At 41.9% G+C, this 25,897-nt stretch overlaps 1 protein-coding gene across 1 annotated transcript in view; it reads right to left on the bottom strand.

Moving 5' to 3' along the window:
- Window positions 1-25,897, bottom strand: part of LOC306924819 (CUB and sushi domain-containing protein 3-like) — a gene marked incomplete at both ends in the record, with an annotated part of 337,974 nt that overhangs the window by 80,449 nt on the left and 231,628 nt on the right. The window contains 5 exons of the mRNA XM_079503471.1: window positions 1,302-1,496; window positions 2,664-2,849; window positions 10,781-10,969; window positions 13,679-13,837; window positions 14,514-14,702. Of these exons, the coding sequence (XP_079359597.1) occupies window positions 1,302-1,496; window positions 2,664-2,849; window positions 10,781-10,969; window positions 13,679-13,837; window positions 14,514-14,702 (918 nt within the window). The remainder of the gene's footprint in view (window positions 1-1,301; window positions 1,497-2,663; window positions 2,850-10,780; window positions 10,970-13,678; window positions 13,838-14,513; window positions 14,703-25,897) is intronic.

The raw sequence follows: 25,897 nt of genomic DNA, 5'->3' as shown, positions 1-25,897 counted from the left end.
TTGAGAAATCGAGTGGGGATGGAGTCAAGCGGGCAGGAGGTGGAGTTCATATGAGAGAAGTCTTCCAGGGTTGTCAATGAAATCTGTTCGAACTGGGGGAGTTTTGTTGTTACTAGGGGGCTGCCAGGGGGGTTTGTGGGAGCCGAAGAGATCTTCTGCCTGATGGCTGTTATTTTGTCCACAAAGTGGGAGACAAACTTTGTGCACATTTCTGGGGAGGCCTCTAGAGGCTGATTTGGAGGGGGGCCCATTACAGACTCAATTGCCTGGAACATTAGGTGTCTTGTTAATTCTTTCTCTGCATGTCCGTATATATACGTACCCCCCAGCTAGGGGACGTTATTTGCTAGGTCTGTATATATATACAGACCCCAATGTATACTCAGTGTATATGGTTGAGCCCCATGGCAGCTTTTAACATTGATCCGGTTGCTATGCAACGCCTCCGTCACCACCAGCTATGGGTCGTTAAATCTCCGTTTACCGCAGTTCAAAGGAGGATTTTCAAACCTCCAAGTCGGAAAGGAATCCAGGAGAGCTGTCCTTGGTGGATCTTCAGCCATACAAAGTTCGGATGTCATTTGTGACTTTGTACCGCGTCGCTCCCGACATGTAAACGTTTCTGACGAGAGGTAAACAGTGTGCACTAATGCTAATGATAGCAAAGTGTGTGTATTGAGTGTGTGTATGCATTGGGCTGGCGGGGGGTGGAAACTCCTCCTCTTAAGATACAGTAGGTCGCATGTTGCAGCTGATCCATTTCTCACAGTGATATTTAGCGTGACACCGGTGAGTGCACGGTATTTCACACACAGGCCAAGGAGCCTGTTCACTCTATGGTTAGGGAATCTTCCCTAAAATGTGATTTGTGGACAGACTTTATATACAGCTGCATTTTGAATGTCTTTGAATGTCTGCTACCCTGATTTCACTGCACTTATGGTTATCTTTTATTGTACACTGCCCAACTGTCACCACAGGTACAAATTACATAGATTTGTTTGATTGGCTTGGCAGCAGTTTTGAAATGGAAATGCATGCCACTATGTGTATTCTTTTTTCTCCAAGCGCCATTCTGGTCAAAATGTATTAGTTTTGATTAAATACTAAATATACAGATTATGTAATTGTTTCATTTAATACAGCATTCATTTTATAAGTTAGGCTACAGACTGTATTTCTTTATGGGCATGTCTAGTTACATGTTGGTAACACGGCGGCAGGTGGCAATTTTTGCCTATAGGCTAGACACTAGACAATGACATATTGAAATTAGCCATTAGAAGAAGCCAGTCACTCACTTCTGCACCGAGGCCTCTCATTTTTCCAACTCCACACCCCATTGGCCAGGCACTGGATGTGGGCAGGGCCAACACGGTAGTATCCAGGATTGCAGGTAAAGATGATCTTGGTTCCATACTCATAATGTGAGCCATTGACTATCCTCCATTTCCCATGGTCCAGAGAGAAGGAGCCGAGACTGGGACACACCATTACTATGGGACAAGAATAGGACACATGTTCTCAGCTGTGGCTTGTTTAACTGTAACTCCTTGTAATTACCTCTTGATGAATTGAATACAGGATCACAATGGAAAAATGCTAAATAATACAGTGGTTCTCATCCTTTTCAGGCCGTGAGCCCCTAAAATAATCATAATTGAACTGGGGACTCCCGGCCCTGACAAGTACATGGAATGTAGGAGTGAGGCATTAAACTTTCGGTACCACAGATAAATATTGTGAAAATAGCAGATACATTGTGTGGGGTCCCTTTCTTATATTATTTAACAATTTGGCCAATGTTTGACCAGTTTTTATAGTTTAGTTTGTTAATTACTTTTGATGCATTAATGCTCTTTTTCTTTTCTTTCTTTTTGAGGTATTAAAAAGGTCTTAAAAGTCCTTAAATTGTCACTTCACTGTCATCTGGGGACCCCCCACACACACAGACAATGATGCCAACTCACAGGTTGAGAACAAATGAATTAATACATATTTTCTTTCCCTGCGGCTGTCAGAGCCCTGAATGAAGACAAAGTAAATCAATCTGTTAGAATCCTGAGCATCTGCTCAGAATGTTCCAGCTGCACAATGCACACACACAAGTGAAATATATTGTATTTATAATATGCCTTCTGCCTTCTTGCACATTCCCTATTGCTGCTAACGCTATCATACCTGCCTTAATCCATTGAGACCTGGAACGCATCCATGTCACGTTAGCGTTTAACCACATTAACCATTAAGAGGTTTATCACACTTGCCGTACTACCTGCGCTTTTAACTTTTTTGTATAATTTTCTCATTTTTGATTCTCACTTATATTCAGTATTATTGTGGGCTCGAGTAGCCGGACCCGTTTTCCTGGACTGTGACATAATGCGGGTCAATACACTATCATGGCGTAGCTACTCGAGCCCACAGTGTTTCAGGAACAGTATTTTCTCGTTTTTTATTATTATCCTTTTGTTATTGTTGTAGCACAGCCTGCAGAAACATGTCCCACCAACATTTTGCTGCTTGTACCTGTATGAGTGAGTGACAAAAAAAACAACTCTTGATTAGTTCCCCCACTGGAATACAGCCTCATGTGACCGCTCTCCTCTGTCATTCATATCATCTTTCAGCCCCACTCCCTCCCACTCGGCACCTCAGCTCACCGGTACAGCGGGGGATCTTGTTGTGGTTGCTCCAGGTGCCATCCGGTTGGCAGACTGTTGTCGTCAGCTCCTTGGAGGAGAGCCGGTAGCCGCTGTCGCAGAAGTAGGTCAGGCGTGTGCCAACGGAGTAATCAGCAGCCAGCACACCTCCGTGCACGGGCGCAATGGGGACGCCGCATGACACAGCTGGAGGCAGCACAAAAACGATCACACGCACACAGACAGACACCAACGCACGCAAATAAATAAAGACACATGGGCATGTGCATAGATGCATCTTATACAGTAGCACATCTGTATAGTCACATATTTGTAAAATGTCAATATTAACAGCAATACTATATTCTCACTCAAGCATTACACGTTGAAATACATACACATGAATATGTTAACATACATTATATTCTCTCACGCGTGTATGTGTGGACACACGCACAAACACATGCACTGTGTGAAATAAGGCTAGCCTAGCCACAGAAACGTCCTATCAGACAGAGTAGTCAAACTGATTGGAGACAGTTGTTGTTGGAGCCAAAAGGAGAGAATTGGGGAATCAACATCTGTTGGCCCACTTTATGGGAATAGCTATGCAAACACGCAAAAAAAAAAAAAGGGGCAGCGGTTGCTTCTCACTGTGACAAATCATACTGTAAGTAGATATCCAGTTGAACCAGGCCCCCCCCACGCACGCACGCACGCACGCGCACGCGCACGCACACGCACACGCACACGCACACACACACACACACACACACACACACACACACACACACACACACACACACACACACACACACACACACACACACCCTTTTAAATCACTGCTTTCTCATTCGCTTGCTTGTTGTGTTGGTCAATCAGACCTCATTCGTTCGTGAATAGCACAGTGGCGCAGAACTCATAACAAGCACTCTGGAAAGAAGAGAGAAGTGGGGCTTAATACTCAAGAGGAAAATATTTTGACGGTGAAGAATAGTGGAAGATAAAAAAAAAGTTTTAGTTTTAAGTCTAGCTGTTTTATGGCATATAAAATGTTAATAAATACGTACGCTGGGTTATAAATGGTGTCTTTGAAATCCCCTCTTTAATCTTTGAAAGAGTAGTGTTTTCCTCTCAACTCATTGAGGTTGTACAACATACACAATGAGACATTCAAATCTCAGCATCCCAGGCTAAATATGTTAATCCAGTGATTCCCAAACGGTGCCATATGAGACAAGTCCAGGTGTAGTTTGGGATTAAAAAGTCATGAATTGCACGCACGCACGCACGCACGCACACGCACACACACACACACACACACACACACACACACACACACACACACACACACACGCAGTGTGACCAGCCTCAAGGTGAATTCCGTTTGATAGAAACATAGAGCTATAATATATCTAGAGAACGGATTGAGGAGCGATAGCCCCGACCCCCGCTATTCACTTCAATGGAAGTTGCTCAGTGACGTTTTGAAGCCATAAACGTTTTGTACCCCTCGAGCGTTGATATGATTGGTTGGCTCCTATCATGTGGCACGGTGATTGGTTTCATTATTGTAACACCCAAACCTACATCTATGCATAATGTACCGGGTAGCTGAGGGTGTTTTAGGGATTTAGGCTGGGGTACAAGATAGCAATTTTTACGGGAGAATGCCTCTTACGCAATGCTAAATGTGTCTCTGACAATGTGTTTTCAAATGAGTTTGGCCTACTGTAGGTCTACTGTAACCTGACTCCGCCAGATGGTAGTGGTATTGATTCACAAGTTCTCAACACAGCCTTGGGCTACACTCTAGCCGCTACAGTGATCCCAGATGGAAGTTGGTTGTGAAACATGTGAAGCAAGCGTCTTCCATCTGGCGGAGTCAGGTTAGGCCTACTGTACATCTGACATGGAAAAAATACTTAAATTAAATCATAAATCTCTATATACCAGTAAGACGCTCTGAGGGCGAGAAGCGTGCCTGGCTGACGGCAGACTACTGAGTGAGCGCTAGCGCTTTGGCATGGGGGGTCAGATCAACATATGGAATGGATTCTGTACTGGCCATATATGGAGCGTCTTGAGTGTACAGGGTTTGATGAGGTCAACATATGGAATGTCAGAACAGGTCAGCTCCATATGGAGATCTAAGGGTGGCAGCGGGGGCAGTGTCTTACAAGGTTTGATGAGTTCTGGCCATATATGGAGCGTGTCTTGAGTGTACAGGGTTTGATGAGGTCACATCAACATATGGAATGTTGAGAACTCTAGAGTTTGAATGGACAGGTAACAGTCAAAAGGGAAACATCAAAGAGGAAGGACAGGTGTGGGGTGTGGATAACATATGGAATGTCAGAACAGGTCAGCTCCATATATGGAGATCTAAGGGTTCGAGGTTGATGTAGAGTTGCACATGTAGAGTTGCTGGCCGGCTCCATATACAGTATGCAGATCTAGGTGATGATCCAGTCTTCTCCATGTATGGCTATCCAAGGTTTGATGTCTGAGGTCAGTGTTGTGATCTTCATATATGGAGACAGCCATATACAGTATGGAGCGTCTACCATATATGGTGGCGTAACGGACTGACGACCATATATGGTGGAGTGACATGTCATGAGGTGTCCTCACGCCTCGTGACACGACGGCCATATTATGTGGTGTGACATGTCATGGGTTTCTTAAAGTTATTGCACACCTTTGAGTTTATCCAACCTGTTGTTGGGCCTACACATAAACATGGGCACACTCTAGAGGTCTGAGCATCACTGTGGAAAGGGCTATTGAAAGGCCTGAGCTATCAGACCACTATTTGCTACTTTTATCTCTGATCTAGAGAAAAACAATACTGAATATACTATAAAAAAAACGTTTTTTAACTCATCTACAGCCAACGAGTCTCCTCGTCATCTGCCCCCCCCACCCCCCACCCCCCCCACCCGATACTCTCTCAGTGAATGATATGGTTCAATATTTGAATCTTAAACTAGAGTCAGCTCTTGACATAGTGGCTCCTATGAAAACTAAAAAAGAAACAGAACACCAGAGTAACACCCTGGTTAAATGAGCATACATGTTCACTGAAGAAAGAATGTCTTAGAACTGCATGAGCGAGTTTGGAGAAAAAACAAACTCACTATCCACCTAGAGATTCTTAAAAAGTCAACACTCGCCTATAACAAGGGCAGGCATATTTCTCTGGCATTATTAATGAGAACGAGAAAAATGCCAGTCCTATTCTCTACCATTGAACCCCCCTGCCCAGACTCACTGAAGACGGCTGTAGTTAGGCCCTTACTCACAATCTTGATCCTTCTGTGTTGGGTAACTATCGACCTATTTCTAATCTGCCCTTTCTGGGCAAGGTTTTAGAAAAAATGTATCTTTCATCAATTGGATGTGTTTCTACAGAACAATAAGGTGCATAACAAATTCCAATCTGGCTTTAGGAAAGGTCACAGCACAGAAACAGCACTTGTAAAAGTAATTAATGATCTTAGGGTGTCTGCTGACAAGAAAAATGTATCCGTTCTCTTGGCCTACTTCTTGATCTAACGGCCGCATTTGACACGATTGCTCATTCAATTGTAATACAACGTCTGGACTCTGGAGTACTGGATAGGTTTGTCTGGTACGGCCCTGTCCTGGTTTTCCTCCTACCTAACAAAGTTCTTTTGTCAATCTAGCTGAGTTTGACTAAGACAAACACAACATCGGTTCTGGTATTCCACAGGGCTCAATTCTTGGTCCTCTATTGTTCTCCCTGTACATACTGCCGTTGGGAGAACTTATTTCCAATCACGGAGTGAATTTCCATTTCTATGCTGATGATACCCAACTATATCTTTCTGTAGCTCCAGATGATCCCTGTGCTTTAGACCCGTTGTTGACCTGTCTGTCTAGCATCAAATGCTGGGTGAGTGAGAACTTTCTCAAGCTAAATGAGGATAAGACAGAAGTTCTCATAATCGGTTCTAGTGAGGAGAAAGAATCAATAATAAGCAACCTGACTGTAGAAAGTAACAGTACAGTAAAGAACTTAATTGGGGGTCATTATTGATTCTGAATTGAAATTTAATTCACATTTCACACATTAATCATGTTACCAAGATTGCCTTTTTTCACCTTAGACATATTGCACGAATCAGAGCCTATTGGCATTGGACGATGCAAAAATGCTGATCCACGCCTTTGTTTTTTCTCGGCTTGATTACGGCAATGAACTTTTTTCTGGAGAGCCAAAGAAAACAACTGACAGACTTTTAACTAAAACTAAGATGAGAGAACATACACTGTATACTCCAGTTTTAGCTTCACTGCATTGGCTTCCGGTTGTTTTTAGGATTGATTTTAAAATAATTGTCTCCACCAGGCCGAAGGCATAGGGAGAGAGTATGTTTTGCACTCCGTCCGTCCGTCCGTGTGGCCGTGTGTCCGTGTGTGTGTGTCCGTCCTTCCGTCTGTGAACAGCTAATCTCCGGCACGGTCGATGCCAAATTTTGCACACACACTCCCTGGATGCCAACGATGAACCTCTGCCCCAAAATTTCCAGAACGGCCTGTTATAGCGCCACCAGGAGGCTGCTTTGTGCAAAACAAGTTTTTGGACAGTACACCTACAGATTTTGTCCAAACAAACAAAACGGGTCTTTCAGATTTCTCAGACTCCATCCTGATTGGCTAAGATTGGCTAAGATTGGCTTTGCCAAACATCCCACACACAGTCCTATCCTCCTGGTGGAGACTTGTGCCCAGAAGGGCACTTTTTCTAGTTGTACTTGTTTTCTTTGTTGCATGAACATGTGCTCACACATTTTTCTTTTACTGCCTGCCTAAATATGTTCCAAACCGCCCCCTCAGGTCTTCCACAGCTGGCTTGCTCGCTGTGCTTAAAAAATGGCAACTAAAAAACACGGTGAAGGAGCTTTCTGCTTCTACGGGCCGACGGCGTTATTATTATTATTATTATTATTATTATTATTATTATTATTATTATTATTATTATTATTATTATTATTATTATGGCCATATATGTTGGCGTGATGGATGGAACGACGGACTGACAGGTTTTGCAGGTTTTCATATAGTAGTAACCACAATCAACAAATTAAAGCCTTTCTCATCAGGGAAATTCAAAACTTTGCCCAAGTGAGACGATAGTTGACGATGCCAAATTCTGGACAAGCCCGACTCCTGAATTACGAGCTGCCTGGAATCCATAATCTTGATCATAATTTTTCCCAAAGATCCAACGTTTAAGCTTAATGTAAATCATTCTTATAACAAGAACAACATCATGCTTCTGACAGATTTACTATGACTATATCCCGTCACCTACAGACAATGTAGTGCATGTGAATCTTGTGGAAAAGTGGACCTATTTTACCAACACTTTCAAAGGGTTTTCATACTATACTGTAGCCTCGGCCTGGAAGCGAACCCGGGATCTATAAATCTTTAAATGTATGTTACAAGTCAGCTCAAGATATAGGCAATCAGCAACACTGCACCGTCACCTTCAGTCGTGTCCCCCCACCTGCATGCCGATAGGCATGCAAGCAGCAACACAGCACTGTATAGCCTACACTACTGTATATGACAAGAGCTCACCCGAGTCAAAGCAATTAATTCCTGGGCGAGCATAGAGATCATGACAGACGTGACTGGGACCACATGATAAAATATTGATATTAAATATTAATAAATAAAATATTATTAATTTTAAGTATTGGATACTGTAATTACACACATTGTTACATACAACAACACAGTAATGATGTATCGTTTTCCTAATGTGTGACATTTGAGCAAGCAGCTTGCTCTTTTGTCTTGAGTGCCGAAATGGTGCAATGGATTTGATACCTGGATATAGTTCCGACTTGACGTGGGCAATTTGTCACAGAGGTAGGCGGATGTCTTGCCATTTATTGCGAGAGGTTGTTTATGCATGGTCACTAGTATAGAGAGTAGTACCTCGCCTGATCCTGTCTCTTTCAAACTATCGTCTGCTTTCACTTTTGGCAGAATGAAGCCGGGCTGAATGCAGAAACAAAAATAAATACATCACACCCACCGTTGGGTTTGACTAATCACACTGTAGGAACTAGTCAGGACAGTCAGAACATCTAGGGGTGCAATAACATCCCCAAAGAGTTCTGAGACCACCCATCTGAAGTTCTGAATGACTTCAATTTGTAGTTATACCCCTGTTCATAAACACTTTTATAACAAATCAGTCCAATTAAGACCTCTACAGTACATGCAATGTTGGACGGTTGTTCCGTGCAAAGTGTGATGTACACTGCGATGCCTAATCTAGGTTGACGTTGCAGACCGAAAATAGTTGGTCTATAATAAGCTTGCAATGCGTTGTGAGATAGATCAGCTATTGATGGTGTGCTACACTGTCATACGGCGAATAATGAATCAGGCTTAATGAATGCAGTGCAAACTGGATTGCACATGTTTACAGTATCTAAATGAGAAATACAGTAATTTACATGTTTGGGCCAAATGACAAGTTATTTGTGATTCCACATATTCTTCAGAAAATAAATGGAGTACACGTACAGTACACGTTTTACATATTCTTTGTGTAGAATGCAGATGTATACAGGCTGTACCCATAACCATAACCCTTGAATAGAGCAAATGAGGTGATTTAGATAATGAATCAATAACAATCATAATGTACATCTGTAGAAGAAAAACACATTTGAACTGTTCATGAAGATAATATTGCAATTATTGCATGCTTGTATCACAATGATACAGGACTACATTGTGATATTACATTTTGGATATCGCCCATTTAACTTAAAGGCTTTTGAAATTCTGTCTGGGGCCTTGCCCTCTTGGGGCTATTTCAGGAGCATTCAATTAGAAAATCCAGCTCAATGAATCACAACACTGATGTATTTTAAATGATTTAACAATGTTTCGGCTCAAGCCTGGAAACATAATGAAAAATAGTAGTGGTGTGTTCAACAAGTGACATTGCTACTGTAGGAATTGTGTGTGCACGCACGCACGCACGCACGCACGCACGCACGCACGCACGCACGCACGCACGCATGCACGCACGCACGTGTGAACACATGTTCATGCAACAAAGAACCCAATTAGTTGAGTGAAATAGAACAGCTGCAAAGACACCGAATGCCAACGGTGAGTTAGCTGCAAAGTAATTAGAGGAAGTGGAAATTGACAGAAGAAGGGGTGGGGATTGATTTGTGTTTCCCTTCCATCTGACATGGCATCGTCTCTCCATCAGCTTGCATTCAGAGCAGCTACTAGTACTAACAACACAGAGAAAAGGTCCTGGGCAGAGACATCTGACTGTCTGCAGAGCACTGCCCAGTGCTCTGCAGACAGTCAGATGTCTCTGCCCAGGACTCTGAGGCAGTGACCAGAAGACCAGGCAGTGTTGACTTTGACAGCAAATTTTGATTTCGTTTTATTCATAGTCTTCTGTTAAGTTTTAGTCATATTTTAGTCATCTGAAATGTTTTACTTTTACTCTAGTCTAGGCAGTGGCTCAGATGTAGAGTGGCCGGTAGAGCAGCTGGATGTGAACCTTGAGGTTCCCAGTTCGATCCCGGGCTCCCCCAGAGTAAGTGTCCTTGAGCAAATGCTGAACCCCTAATTGCTCCCGATGTGCAGGTTGGTGCCTTCATGGTTTCCTCTGCCATTGGTGTATGAATGGGTGAATGTACAGTAATGCAAAATCTATGTAAAGAGCCTTGGATAAAGGAGCTATGCACCATTTACCATTTACAGTTGATTTAGTCCACTAAAGTGTATTTTGGCGGTGCCTTTATGGCGTCGTAATGGCAAATTTTATACTTGGTTGAAACACAGAGCGCAACCAAACTTGGCTTGTCTTAGTTCTCTCTCACTCTCACACTCGTTCTACTGAATCTCTTCTCCACTGGTCCCTCTCCCTAACATTTTAGTCCAGTTTTTATGTTGAGGAAATTGTCAGTATATTTCATCATAGCGTAGTTTTCGTCAGTGAAAAAAGGTAGTCGACAGATATTTTTCGTCATTTTTTGCCGACGGAATAAACACTGAGACCAGGTGGACAGGAGATGGAAATACCGACAGTAAATGTTCATCAGTGCCGTTCAGCTCACCCTGACATGCAGGAACAGACGTGTCCCAGGTGTAGTAGCCATAGGTGGTCTTCTTGCAGACAGCCATGCCCTTTCCAATCAGCTTGTAGCCCCGGTCGCAGGCCCAGCGCACAACACTGTTAAGATGACCCCCGGTCTGACTCACTACAAAGCCGTGCTGCGGAGAATCCGGGGTACTGCAGTACATGGCTATTGAAAGATGGAGGAAGAGGAGAGAGGGATACTAAACTTGACGGACCATCTCGTGCTCAATGGCAATAATTTAATAAAACATAACATACATAAACACAATTAGAAGATTACAAAACAATGAAAAAAATATATATAAACATCAAGACAATCACAATAACAAATGTGACAAAACATTGAGATGCTCATAATCCAAGCATAGGACAAAATAATTGTCATTCTTAGATAAAAAATCACACCCGTGTGAACTGAGTGGTGCAAGGTCTTATATACGTGATATCTGTGATGTCAGTGACGTCACATACTAACCATAGCAACCATGCTCGTTTTTTTGGTTGCTAACCATAGCAACCATGCTCGTTTTTTTGGTACGAACAAACACGGGTACACGAGTACAAAGCCAGTTGTTGGAGTGGTTTGCACCACTCAAAAATATCAATGGGTGTGTGTGATAACACATAGTCAAATTAAAGCTATTTATATATACAGTAGATATTATAATGGTGTATACATGGCCATTGAAAGATGTATAGTATAGGGAATAAGAGAAGAGAGATGAAGAGAATAGGTGGGGATGCTTGGGGCTGAATGGATGAGGAGGATATAAGATAAGATATGTAGAAGGGGGGGTAGGGGATAATTGAAAAAATAAGGCGATGAGTAAGAAGGAGAAGAATAAAATGAAAAAGATGAGAAAATGATAATAAGGCATTAAAGAAAGTACAGATGGAGTTCTTTAGTTATTTACAGCCAAGCCATGTGCTTTAATACACACATATTTATGCACTAGTGAGGAGGAAGGCCTGAGGAATGTCACATCTATTTAGCAGCCGGTGTGCAACACACACAGTCCAGGCACTCCTCAAAATCACATTATCATCATTCCACTCTGGCCTATGGGCACATACAGTACACATATTCAATTTGCTTTAACACATGCAAACACGGGTGCATCCTGCAGTTATTTGTTCCACAGTTCTACAGCCTATCAAAAAAGCTAATTTGATTTCAGAACACACAGGCACTACATAGCTGATGGGACAGACGGATGGACGGCAGTGTTGCTCGGCGATCACTGCTGTACTTTCCTTCAAATCAACATCACTGGGACACAGCAATGATTTAAAATGAAAAGAGACACTGAGGTTGAGGATGTGGTCAAATCCTATTCCAGTCAATCGTTTTCCTCACAAAACGAGTAACCACTTGAACCCCAGCATCCGTATTCTGGAGGGAACATTCGCCAAACATAGCAGATGATCTACAAGCTCACACCACGTTGTGAGCTTGGCTATATTTTTGACAAAGATTTGGTGTAGACAGTAGAGTTGCAAGTCAAGTCTGTTTCCCTACGGTCGCATTCACACCTGTAGTTCTTGGATTTTTTATTTGCTTTGTCAACCGCAGCAGGGAACTTAATGTGTTCAATTCAATAATAGTCAGGACGTGGCGGGGACTGGACTAGTGTGTGTGTGTGCGTGCGTGCGTGCGTGCGTGCGTGCGTGCGTGCGTGCGTGCGTGCGTGCGCGCAATAGCAGATCGGAGATCGCTACAACTTTACCTACATACATAGCATAAACCTGGATTCCTGGTCCAGGTCTGTACTGCAAGCACAAACTCTTTACTTTAATGCGATATGTGACATTGTGCAAATATGCAATGGCCTCCATTCTCGCACTAAATATCCTACACGGTAGTGTTTTGGTGTGTAACCTTCAGCATAGCTCATATCTCTTCATTAGACCACGTCTGTCCATGGGACATCTTTGCGCTGCCTAATAATGCATTCTCCTTCCTCCTCGTGTGCCAAATAACAACTTCTTCATCCCACAATGGCACATTATTTCGTTCATCCCCTATATTTGATGTGCATTCACACCTGCGGTGATCCGCCCTCTGGTGCGCTTTGAAGTGACATGAGAACCCCGTTTTTTGGAAATCTTAGAATGCGTTTGTTTGATCCGCACCACAATTGGAATGAGCCTTCACACTTTCCAAAGGAAGCACACTTTCCAACAATAGGCAGCAGGATTAATTTTAATCGCAGTAAAACATCCTGGTGTGAATGCGACCTAAGGCCAGAAGGATTAAAGCACCACAGGCATATTAGGAAAAAAAGACAAAACAAAATATTATGCTTTTCTTGTTTGCTTTTGGTTGATGTATTTCAATGAAGCTCTGCTCTTGCTTGTCATGAATTGTCAAGAATTTAGGTCATAAAATTAAATGGTTTTTACTTTATTATTATGGTGTTCTGCGATGGCTGGTTGAGTTTTGTGAATTGTAAAAAAATAAAAAAATAAAAACATTTCACTGCATCAAAGTAATTCAGCTAAATTAAAAAAGGTTACAGCACTGAAGGTTCAATTCTAATTTGACTTAAAATTGCAGCAGTATTCACAATATGCGTATTCACGCATATTGGTTTAAAATGCTTTTAACGTAACCCCATATACTTAGTTGACCTACAAGTATTGCAATGTGACGCGTTGTGAGCTTGAAGATCTGCTATTTTCACCGAACGTTCTCTCCAGAGAATAAGGACGCTAGGGTAGTACAGTAGTTAAATGTATATGCCATGTAATGACATTTTAATTTAATATTGAACCGGGTGACTCTTCTTTTTTTTGAAGAGTTTATAAAGACACAATTGGATCAGTTATCCATTACCAATAATGAAGATAGTATAATTACGAGCAGGATACATACTTTGATACTCACCCACGTATCTGATGTGGAAGCCAGGCTGATTGGTGCCATGATCGGAGGACCAGCGTAAGAGGAGCTGGTGGCCAGTGGTTGTCAGGCTGAAGGGAGTCTCAAGGTCACCACTCAGAGAGGCCAGGTTCTGGCTGTAGATGGTGGGACCTGCACGCACGCACGCACGCACGCACACGCACACGCACACACACACACACACACCACAGAAATAATGCGTGAATAATGCGTGAATAATGACTGAATACACAGATGAACAGAGAATGTAAATACCGGTACGCACAAATATAGCATATTATGCAGAGATATGCATGGTACAATTATCAGTATAGAATTAATTTGCTAAGAGATGATGAGAACAAAGGCACCGTAAATATCAGTGACATTTTGTAATAATGCCATCTATTTAAAAAAAGGCAATTGAATCTCATTCTCACATCAAAACAAGTATGTTTCAAACATTACCTGAAAGACTCCTTGTACACAGTGAAATCCTCAATTTATAAATTTGTAACTCACAAGTTAAATTACACGGGTTTGTTGAGTAGCTACATGTATACATAACAGTAAAGGTGGCCTTACACTAGCCGATTTTTTTCAATCTGAAATCTGATAGCACCACACACTACAGGATAATCGGAGTGGGGCAGAGCAAATATCAAACATTCTTGATGTTGATCGGGCCGATCCCGATCGCGCTTTGAGCGGTCGGGCACCCCCCGAGCATAAAAAATGCCCGATTATCGGCTAGTGTAAGGCCACCTTTAATAAATGGAAAACACGTTTTACATATTGCTTATGAGATAAGATCCCCCTTTGAACCCACCATCAAATATTTCCAGGATGTCAAACTCTTTCTCTGTCTGGAAGAGTTCAAAGTGCAGAGTGATGTTGTATCCCTTTTCCACATTAATGAGCCAGGAGCACATCTGCAGGTTGGGGTAGCTGTCAGGATAGCCTGGACTCAGGATCACCCCCGTGGAGTCAAAGCGTACCTCATTGGCTGGGCATTGGACTGAGATCAGAGAGAACGAGACGTGAAAAGAGCATGAATTTAAAATAAATAAATAAAATAAAAATAAAAGGGGAGAATTACAGAGCCAGGTAACAGGGTCAATGTGGAGAGAGGGAGAATGGACAGCTGAGGTGAAAGTGTGGGGTCATATTAATGCCATTATTATTTGTATTCGTTTGAGCAAGAAAATTTCAGCACTAGCATTTCAGCAAAATAATGAGCAGACTCACGTGATTGGCTCTCAGCCATAACGTGATTTTTGGCAGTAAAATCACTGCGGAAAATCTTAGCATTTGTAGAACCAACTTGCACTTGAGCAAAAAAATCTGAGCATCTGTAAAAGCAATTTGTATTTGAGCAAGGCATTTTTTTCTGTTCGCAAGTTCAAAGTGCACAAATTTTTTATGAATACAAAATATAAATTATGAGTGCTGAGTGTGCACACATTCTTTTTTACGAATACAAAATCTGTTTTACAAGTGCACAAATTATTTCACAGATGCTCGCATGTTTTTTTTACGAATACAAATAATAATGGCATTAATATGACCCCATATTAAAGACAGAGAGGGGAACAAGAGAAGCGAGGGGGAAGAGAGGGCTTGAAGGAAAGGGAGAGGAGAGGAGAGGAGAGGAGAGGAGAGGAGAGGAGAGGAGAGGAGAGGAGAGGAGAGGAGAGGAGAGGAGAGGAGAGGAGCCTCCACTGTGACTGTAGAAACTACATTGAAATAATAACTTATCCTGAAACAATTACATTTCAGACAGACTGATATTGCACCTCAGGGATGAGCTGGTGAGCCTGCTGTTGTCACCAAGATCCCTTGATATCAATCTATCAAATAATACATCTTAGCTAAGCGTGACAGCTTTGTATGGGGAAATCTGTATGTCTGTACTGTGCTGTACTGTCTGTTGCCTGCATGTACAGTGTATATGTCTTGGTCCATGTTTGCGTTGTGTGTGTGTGCGTGCGCGCGCGCGCGTGCATGCGTGTTCTGCTCATTTCCTGCAGGTTTGTATATTTGAAATAATGGCCATGCAAAGGTTGCCCGTGATATTCTGCCCTTTATGGTATGGGGAAAACTACAGGGCCTCTACTTAGAAACATGACGTGTAAGAGGTTAACACAAACAAATGTGCCAGATAAAAAGGTCACTTCAGTCATAGCCTCCTAGGTAAATGTAACAAATGGACCACTAAGCAGTAAGAACAAAGCCAATGGCAAAATGTTGTAATGCTATGAAGTGGATAAACTATAGAGCTTGCGTGGCTACTGACATGCTGTGTCCAAAAAGTCTACTTTTCTGACTTGCATTGTCTGATTGACATGTGAAAATGTACATACATACTATATTATATTTTGAAAGGTTTGATTCGGAGTGACCCCAAGCTCATTTTATTCTCAGTACGTTACCATAAATTACGACTTTCAATTAAGAAAAGAAAATAACAAAGGAGATATGAGATTTGTTTAACGATACAATGCAAATATATGCAGCATAGTACATTGCATGAGTCATCATGGGAGGTCAATAAGAAGTCAATTCCATTAAAATCTGTCAGTGTGTTGCTAATGATGTGCAGTGTTACAGTACAGTATGTGCAATAACTACTAGTTGTATTATGGTTCCTATGTATATTATGTAGCTATGTAACCCAGTTGGGTATATCTCAATTTAGGTTTCAAATGTTTCAATGTTATTTTGTTGGTTTTATAAATAAGTTATTAATTTTGGCACATTTATCTGTATTTTACTACTGAAATGGGTTTTAAACAAGAAGAAAATACCAATCATTTCCCATCAGCCACCGGTGTAGTGTGGTTGTGTTTACCTACAGAAACAAACTGCCCTAGCTCTCGCTGTTTATTTCACTGTTTGTTTTGAAATTCAGGTATGTTTTTGGGCTACCAAAACAGAATTTAAGGGTTAGCATCTTGCTCAGGCACACCTCAACACAGGAATTGAATCTGGGACATTCTGCCCAGCTGGGCACTGGACACGGTTGGATGTAAACAATGAATGATGTTGTTCCGTTCCACAGAGAATCCTGGTCAGTTTGTTCTCTCTGAAAGGAATGTGTAGCTGCCCTTCATCCCGTCAGTTGTTCCCGGAATTAACAGATCTGTTGATTTTCCCTGCCTCTGTCAGGCTCTTTCCAAAGGTTGCTTTGTTGCATCTTTCATGGCCAGCTAGATAAGATCACATAGTGACTGTAGTAATTCAATCTTCATTAACTTCATGGTGAATATGCTATGGCTTGCTGCTGGAGGACTGGTTCATGTTCATCTTGGTGGATGCAACACTTCAGTGTTTGTTTCCAAACCAAATATGTTTACAGTCTTCCTCCATATTTCGGATGTTGATCCACTTTAGATCTCTGACATACCGGTAGGTGTGTCCAGTGCTGTCCTCACACAGGCGCAGCAGCACTATACGTCTATAGACGAATTTAGAAACGGGTCTCATGGTCGCAGGCAGCTTACGTATTTCCTGTAGGTGGACTCGACGTACCTGCAGGGTTTAAACCTTCACCAGGCGCACCTCTTCTACTATAGTGAACGGCAGAGTGACTGATGTTAGTCTGCCTCAAACGTTACTCTTTTACCTGCTTTTTACTAACACTAACATTACAAAGATGCCCAGAACATTGAGATGAACCTGTGTAGTTTATGGCTGCTCCAACAGTAGTGGCAAAAAAACGGAATGTCAAAATATCCACCGCGGTGGCTGAGACCAGAGCCATTGAGTAATGGTTGAGACGAAGCAGTGAAAGGTCCTGAAAGATACATAACGTCAGTCTTACCCAATACCCAATCTTTCTGTTTTATGAACACAAGGCTGCTGTACTTTATACCTCATACTTTAAATGCTTAGTTAAATAATAATTAATTAAATAAGGATTTCATAGTTATAACTTATAAGGTATACATTTAAAAAAGGCAAAAAAAAACCACAGTAAAAAATTACAATAATTAAAAGTAAGAAATAAGTTAAAAATAAAGTACAAGTTAAAATAATCTATAGGGGCCCTACCTTTGACAGTCACACAGGGTTAAAGAGGTTACATATTAATTAGGACATACATATTAAGACATACTCTAGCACAGAGTATGAATAATTTAATAAGAGCTTTGTTCACAAGATCCCCCTTGTTCCTATAGTGGTCCCCATTGTTGCCTGATTGTTTAATTAGCTACTTAGCTGTTGCCAGGCAACAGATCTATTTATTTTACAGAGAGCAAACACCAATAGATGAGGAGTGCTACTTCATGAATGAAGGATGGTATAGGTGTTGAGCTCCACCACAGCAATCATCTCCCAGGGGTCGAGCACATTGCGAAACGGGAATAGACTCCCGCGCTCTGGCTGATACTGACAATAATAAGCCTCTGCATCTATACTTATATACATGTATCTATATATGGAGTCAAGAACATATATTAACGTAGACAAAAAAAGTTCATTGTAGGCTGTCAACTTCAGTGAAGAATTGAAACAGACATGTACACAGACGAATCTACTGTATACAAGTAAGACGCGCGAACGCGGGAAGCGAACGCAGCTCGGAAATTGCAATAACAACAATTAGAATAAATTACGTACTTTTTTAAGATTTTTTTTAAGTTAAGTTAAGTTTTGTGTGTGTGTGTGTGTGTGTGTGTGTGTGTGTGTGTGTGTGTGTGTGTGTGTGTGTGTGTGTGTGTGTGTGTGTGTATGTATGTATGTATGTGTGTGTGTGTGTGTGTGTGTGTGTGTGTGTGTGTGTGTGTGTGTGTTTTGTGTGTGATACAGCTGTGCCCTCTGGTGGCGGGCGGGTGGTGTTACAGCGTGACACACACACACAGACAGACAGACATGTTCTGCTAGGTCTCATAGTTAGTGCTCACTGCATTCACAACTATACCATTGTGTGTGTGTGTGTGTGTGTGTGTGTGTGTGTGTGTGTGTGTGTGTGTGTGTGTGTGTGTGTGTGTGTGACGTGCGTGAGTGCGCACGCGCGCGTGCATGTGCGTGCGTGCATGTGCGTGCGTCTAATCTACATATTTATGTTCACAATCACTTTCTCAACTGCACCTGTTTCAATTATCTAGTGTTACTCTGATTGCCTGGAAGCTGACTGTGAGTTGAGTTATTAAAGGAATTTACCAAGCAGTGTTGCTTGATATTTTTTTGAGTTATGACTCAATGATCACGAAACAAAGTAACTATCTCGCTCAATTTTTTTGGCCTCAAGATACATTTCTTGCTGCTACAGAGTTGTGGTTATTGGTTATTGGTTAATAATACTGCTTAGCCTCACAATGTTGCTCCAGGATGTGCAAATTTGTGCAGTTCCTTCCAGTAAAGGTTATGTTCTTCCATATGGTTTGGGAGAGTCCAAGTGTTTTGGAATATGGTTGCTGCTAATCTTTCAATACTTTTACAAATTAACATTACACCCTCTCCATCTTTATTCATATTAAATGATGTATCCCAATTGCCATTAAACAATACCCGTATCCTCTTTGCTGGCATAACGGCCGCAAAGAAGATGGTTGCTACACGCTGGAAACCTCCTCATACAGTACATTGACATCTCGCCAATGGGCTTTGACCTTTCTAGATATCTATCTGGAGATGTCAACGGCAAGATTACACGGAGCGAAAGAGGAAAACATTAATATTTGTCTAGTGTCTAGTATTGCAGATATGGTCAATGACATGATTTAGTCTTTATTTTCCTATTGCACTATTCCTATTGTGGTAGGAATCTTGGCACAGGTGTGTATTTTGTGGCATCTTTGGTCCCGGGGGGAGGGGTGGGTGGGATTGTTTGTTTGTCGTTTGTTGTGTTCCTTTAGTTTCACTGTTGTATGTGTATTACTTGTTTTGTTTTCTTTATTCATTCATGGTGTTAACATGTTTGATTGTGCTATTTTGTCATAAAAATTAATAATAATTTGATAACAAAAAAAAAGTAAAGGTTATGTTTGCCTAGAAAAATCCATATGAACAACCCACAGATGTGGTATTCATGACTCCCGAAGTTCCCAAGTTGTGATGTGATGCTGACATTTAAAAGATAAATAAATAAAATGGCAGAAACCATATACGTTCCTCATTTTAATTGGATGGAGTGTTTCTTAGTAATTGCATTATATCTTATCTCTAAAATATTGCTAATCAGGTCTTACAAGAGCAAGGACTCGTGGCTACAGTACCATATATATCCTGTTGCCTAGCAATCTCATATCTTAACCACTTGAACGCCAAGCAAATTGTGTAGTCCATTTGAAGACAGCATAAATCAGACGTTTAAAGTGTTCTATATCTTTTAGGATACTGCACCATGATAAGTACAGTCACCACAGAAGTATTCATTAGTGATGCGTATGGTATGAGCATACAAGAAATATGTGAATTCCATGTATTAGCCTCCCAAAAATTGTGTGTTTGATCTCCAAATATGATTAAATGCCATTGTTATGTAAAGCTTTACCAAAACGATGATGCAAAGACTTGCTGTAGCCCTGAGCATAGCATTGTCTGCAACTCTGCACTCACCACTGTCCACTGCACCACGGGTAAGCATCAAAGTAGAGCACCGAGTCGGTAATGAAGGAAGTTGGAGATCCATGCCCCACCTGGCTATGCAATACCCGCTGTACACGTTCCACCCATCTGTCTGTGTCCCTGTTATGTCCACATATGGAGATTTCTGTATCTCTCTCTCTCTGTCACTTTATTCCTATATATAGAGTTCTGTGTCAGGCATGCCCAAATATGAAGTGTGTTGCACTGTTGCCTAATCTCAATGTGATGTCATGGAATCTACAGGTGAGGTCCACAGGCAGAGCCTGACCAGAGCCTTTTGTGGTGGTTCTGGACAACAGTGTATGTGACCGACTCGACACCGGACACTCACTCCCTGTGGTGGTGTGGAATGCATGTGCCAATTGAATTTGGTGGGGGGAACAGTTCTTGAGTTACGTGGATTACAGATGTACACAAGTCTGGGGGAAAAAAGCTACAATACAGTCTAACCTTGCTCACAGGCTTTTACAAACTGAAGATAAAGCTGGGGAAACATCTCAGCAAATTGGTGGGGTGAATCCATGCCAGGAATTTTCAGCATTATCTCATAATAGCACAAGGAGATACAATTAACAGGGCAACAATGAGCTAACAGCAAACAGAAGAGGGAGGAGACTATTTCCCATCTTGCCACGTCCAAAGTGGACCCAAAGGAAATGGCTGTTTTCACAAGCTCACAGTAGAAGTCTCTTGGATGTGAACAGCAGACCATGTCAAGCCAAGTTCAACTTTACATGTCCCATGGAGAGCAATTAGTTTCCGCTAGAGGTGGTACTGTACAATGACATCTCACATTCAACCCATGATTTCTTGTGAAACATCCTTGAATAATCTGTGAAATGAGAAGCTGGTGTACTCCAAACTTTGCCCACCTTTGCTCACCGTGAAGACATCATTCAAAAATGTAATTTCATCCAAATAAACAATATCCTGGACTTCCCACACTGTTTGTTGTATTTTTAACTGTGCCAGGCAAATTACCTATTCCACTGTACCTCACTATGAACTTAATTGTCTCCAACCAGGCCGAAGGCATGGGGAGAGAGTATGTTTTGCACTCCATCCGTGTGTGTAATTCCGTCCATTTGTTTTGCCTGGCTCTCCATCCACTCGGACCCAGGGAGCCTTGGGCCCCCAACGGGGTGCCAGGCCCGAAGCCAGCTAAAACGGATCTGTCCAATATTTCATATTCCATGCTAATTGGCTAACATTGGCTTGCAAAGTTTGCAAGATTGGCCCGTTTGGAACAAAAAGCTAATCATGAACGCAGCGTGCAATTTACGTGAAATCTTTCACAGACTTTCCTACTAGGCTGAGAAATATATCCCACCCTTTTCACATTGGCCTGTTATAGCGCCACAAACAGGTGGATTTTTGCAAAACACATTTTTGGAACAAAATGCCTCAAATCATCCAATTGCCATCCAAGGCGTAAGACGAAATAGCACCCTTTTCACATTGGCCTATTATTTTAATGTGGTTTGGTGCCTCTGTCATTGTTATGTACTGTACGAGCATCCGGATGAACTTTGATTTGCTTGGCCAGAATACTCTTGTAAAGCTACAGTATGAATGATGCATGAGAACTTGGCTGTCTGCCTGAAGAAAGATCAAAGTTGGAAAATGTTTCAAACTTCATGATTGATTTCCTGGCAGAATGAAACCAATTAAATAATGAAGGAGGCCTGTCCTGTCGTCCAAAAAGAGTCCTAAAATACCTCACCCATCTGGAACTGGCAGGCAATTACAATCATTCAAAGAAAAGCATAGGAAATGATGTGAAATAGGTGAGTTTTAGCTATAGTGGTGGGCTCTTCTGGCAGAAGTACATTCAGTCACTAATTTATGAGCAGGTTATTTGACTTATGTTTAAGTTGCTTCCAAAACTTTTCAGTGATTGACTGTCCTGGCACAAAAGGAAACCATCAAATTATTCCAAACTATTCATATGATTCCTGGTTCAAGCAAACTCTCAAAGAAAAGCATGATACACTACAGTACAGCATTTCAATATTCCATTCATGTCAGTCTTCATGGGTGACTCTGCACAGCTGGACTAAACTAACTGAAGTACTTCTGTATGCCAGACCAGTATTACAGCATATAATATGCATTATAAGTCCCTTTTTCGGGTCTGTCCTCATGTATACTCTCTGAAATACCAATTAAAATACTGGAGGTTAGTGCTGTTGCAATCAATTAAAAACAAGATAGCTTCTAGTAATGTGTGACTTCCCTGTGCAATCTATAGCAACAATATGGATAGTAATTGTGAACAAAGCACCAATGATGTGCTAATGTGCTAACAGGCGCTTAGCAATTTAACTAGGTGTGCAGTTTGTGAAGGAAGCACCAAAGATTTGCTAATGTGCTAACAGGAGATTAGCAATTGATTGATCTGTGATTGGTGTAGCAGTGTCAGCTGAGTGGTCATATCTCTCTCTACGTCGTCCTCAGACGAGCCCTCCATCAGTGTTTCCAGTCATCTCGGTTCTCCATAGTCTGGCCAGCTCATTTATGCTTTCTGCACCAGCAACTTTCTTTAGTACGTCCACATCGGTAGGTGTGGGACGTCCTCTCGATCGATACCCGTGTGTTTGTTCCCACAGTACAAGCTTTTTGGCCGGGAGTTCTTGGTGTCAGTGGCAGTGGCCAGAGCTAGTTTCATCCTCCTAACTGCTATCTTCTCTGATACACTTGGTAATGTCCCGTACTACGTACAGACGCTTGTTGGTGATGTGCTCGTCCTGGTTGATGTTCAGTACCACACGTAACATTTTGGTGTAGCACCCATCCAGGGATTTTTGTAGGGCTTGTGTTAGTGTCCAGCATTCACAACCATAGAGGAGAACAGACTCCACGGTCGCAGAGAAGAAACTGATCTCGATATGTCGGGGAGGTTGGATTTCCACACATTAAGGTCCTTTTCTGTGGAGCCGACCCATATGCATACAGTATTTTGTCACTGTCGGGCAGAAACCAGCTAACTCTGGTTGGTTAGCTGGCTTTGCCCTCTCCTCTGGTTGGTTAGCTGGCTTTGCCCTCTCCTCTGGTTGGTTAGCGGTCTTTGCCCTCTCCCCTGCAGCTTAGAGCAGTTTGGAGATCCATTCAGCTGTTCTTATCAATGATGGATAAAACCTAACTCCACTTGAGTTGGATTGGGGTAAAGTGGTGATAATATATAATATTGATATTAATATACAATATATAAAGTCACAATACCAACTTTGACGAGGCAGTATTGCTTTGTTTTATAAAAAACAGACTAATCTGAACTGATGGGTGTTGTACTGTACTCATACTGCACTGTACTGCACTGTACTATTACTGTACTGTACTCGTATTGTACTGTACAAGCCCGCTGTGTGTGTGTGTGCGTTTGTGTGAGAGAAACGCTGCTCAACAATGTCATTCAGCGGTATTCCCCGGTACTTCCATGCCACACACACACACACACACACACACACACACACACACACACACACACACACACACACACACACACACACACACACACACACACACACACACACACACACACACACACACACACACACACACACACACACACACACACACACACACACAGTTACGCATAGCTGGCTATAGCGCCACTTAAAAATATATGGTTTTCTTCATTTCCATTCAAGTGGGAGCTATTCTCTCACTCGAGTGGGAGAATAGCTTTCCTTCATCATTTTTATCATGGTATCCATCCATCCATCCATCCATCCATCCATCCATCCTACTATAAATGCATGAAATCTCTGAGTCTGTATCATGTGACATGTCTTCCGCATATCTCAAGATTTGGCAGATTAATCAACTTCAAGCTCTGTGTGTGCATAAGAGGACCCAAATGCAGTGCCCAGTGCGAAGTTAGTTGGATTGGCGGTTCTTCAAAAATTATCTATAAATATGCAAATCCCCATGTACACAAAAATTACACAAATCTTCATTATGGTCAGAGTGAATTGGGCAGATCAGTGGTTCTTCAGAACCAGCATGCATTGCGAATACTTGCAAAGTCAATGCAAATACAAGCAAATGATGGGAAAGATGAGACATGATGAAATGAAAAATTACGGGAATCCTGCAAATGACACTCACGTGGGTACGGGCCTGTACTGGTCTACGTAGGGGACACAGTCTACTGTACATGTTTACACACATAGTCTACTGTACATGTTTACACACATACTGTACACACAGTCAGACCAGTGTTCTTCTAGACGGCTGGCCCCTTTGGTGTCACCGCATAAAAAAGGCTGCCTTGCCGTAAAAAGAGGCTGTCACACACTTGATTTAATTTAATTGCTAAGCTTTATATCATATTGACCTTTGGAATAACAGTGCTATCATTTGTGAGTGCATATTAAGATACTAAAAGCAAGAGCAACCTACTGATCTAAGATCACTTGACTTTATGACCTGTGCCATTACTATGGGCAGTCTGTTTCTAAGGGGAAAAGCCCGAAGGGACTTTGGTCCCTTATTGTATTTGTCTGTTGTTTTTTTCTTCTTCTTCTCCTTCCGCCAAAAATTGCAGTTCTGGCTTAACCGTGCAGTCGGTTTTTGGTAAATGGTAGAGGGCAATGCCAAACGGTGAGGAAGCGAAGCCCACAACCATTGGTCAACCATTGGTCAATTGAAAATGCTCACTTTGAACAGGCATAGCTCATGAACCGTTTGAGCGCCAGCAATACAACTTCAATACACATACCTGTATGCATCTCCTCCTGGGGTCTTTAATCAAAATTCACGAAAATTTCTACGCCCAAACTTTGGACCAATATCGACCAAAAATCGGGAGTTAGATTAAAAAATAAATAATAATAATAATCATAATAATAATAATAATCTGGGGACCCCCCCAAATAATTAGGCGACCCACTGAGGGGTCGCGGACCCCAGGTTGAGAACCCCTGATCTAGTCTACAGTAGGTGTGTATAGACTTCATACACTGGGCACTTCAAAACCCCTGATCTAGTCTACAGTAGGTGTGTATAGACTTCATACACTGGGCACTTCAAGAGAGTGTGCTCTGCTCCGTGCATACAAGATTTATTTCCACTACATTCCAAGGTGATGGAAACTTTGTGTTGGCCCTACAAAACCTCTTGTGCAGATAATCCTGTCTGATGCTTCTACCCCTCCCTTATGAGCAGCCCTCTACTGAGGCACTGATGGAAGCTAGCAATTTTATTTCTTCACATTCGACGGGGACTTGGTGAGAGGGGATGAGGTTGTTATGTTCTCTCTTGAAAAACAGAATAGATAGAAAGTGCCTTCTCTTGGTAAAGACCATAGAGATGACATGGAGGGGGGGGAAGCCATAACAAACCTGTGTTCCCCTAGTTGGATTACAACAAATAACAATTACAATTTAGGTATTTAGCATATCCCACATTACTTATACAACGTGCACGATCTGTGTAAGTGGCATGACGCCTATATCGTCAACAAACGACAGTACAAGGCAAAGTCAACAGAGCAATGAATTAAGTAGCCTGGAATCCAGACTGATTCTCTCTATTCTGCGATTAAAAAAAAAGAAGAAAAAAAATCGGACCTAGCTTCTCAGTCTGGAAATCATGCTATTTCCAATTCCAAGGGGC

This window comes from Electrona antarctica (genome assembly GCF_951216825.1).
Source record: "Electrona antarctica genome assembly, chromosome: 6".
In the NCBI taxonomy this organism is placed as follows: Eukaryota; Metazoa; Chordata; class Actinopteri; order Myctophiformes; family Myctophidae; genus Electrona; species Electrona antarctica.
Note: the sequence above shows the minus strand (reverse complement) of the source record. Positions and strands in the feature narration are given on the sequence as shown.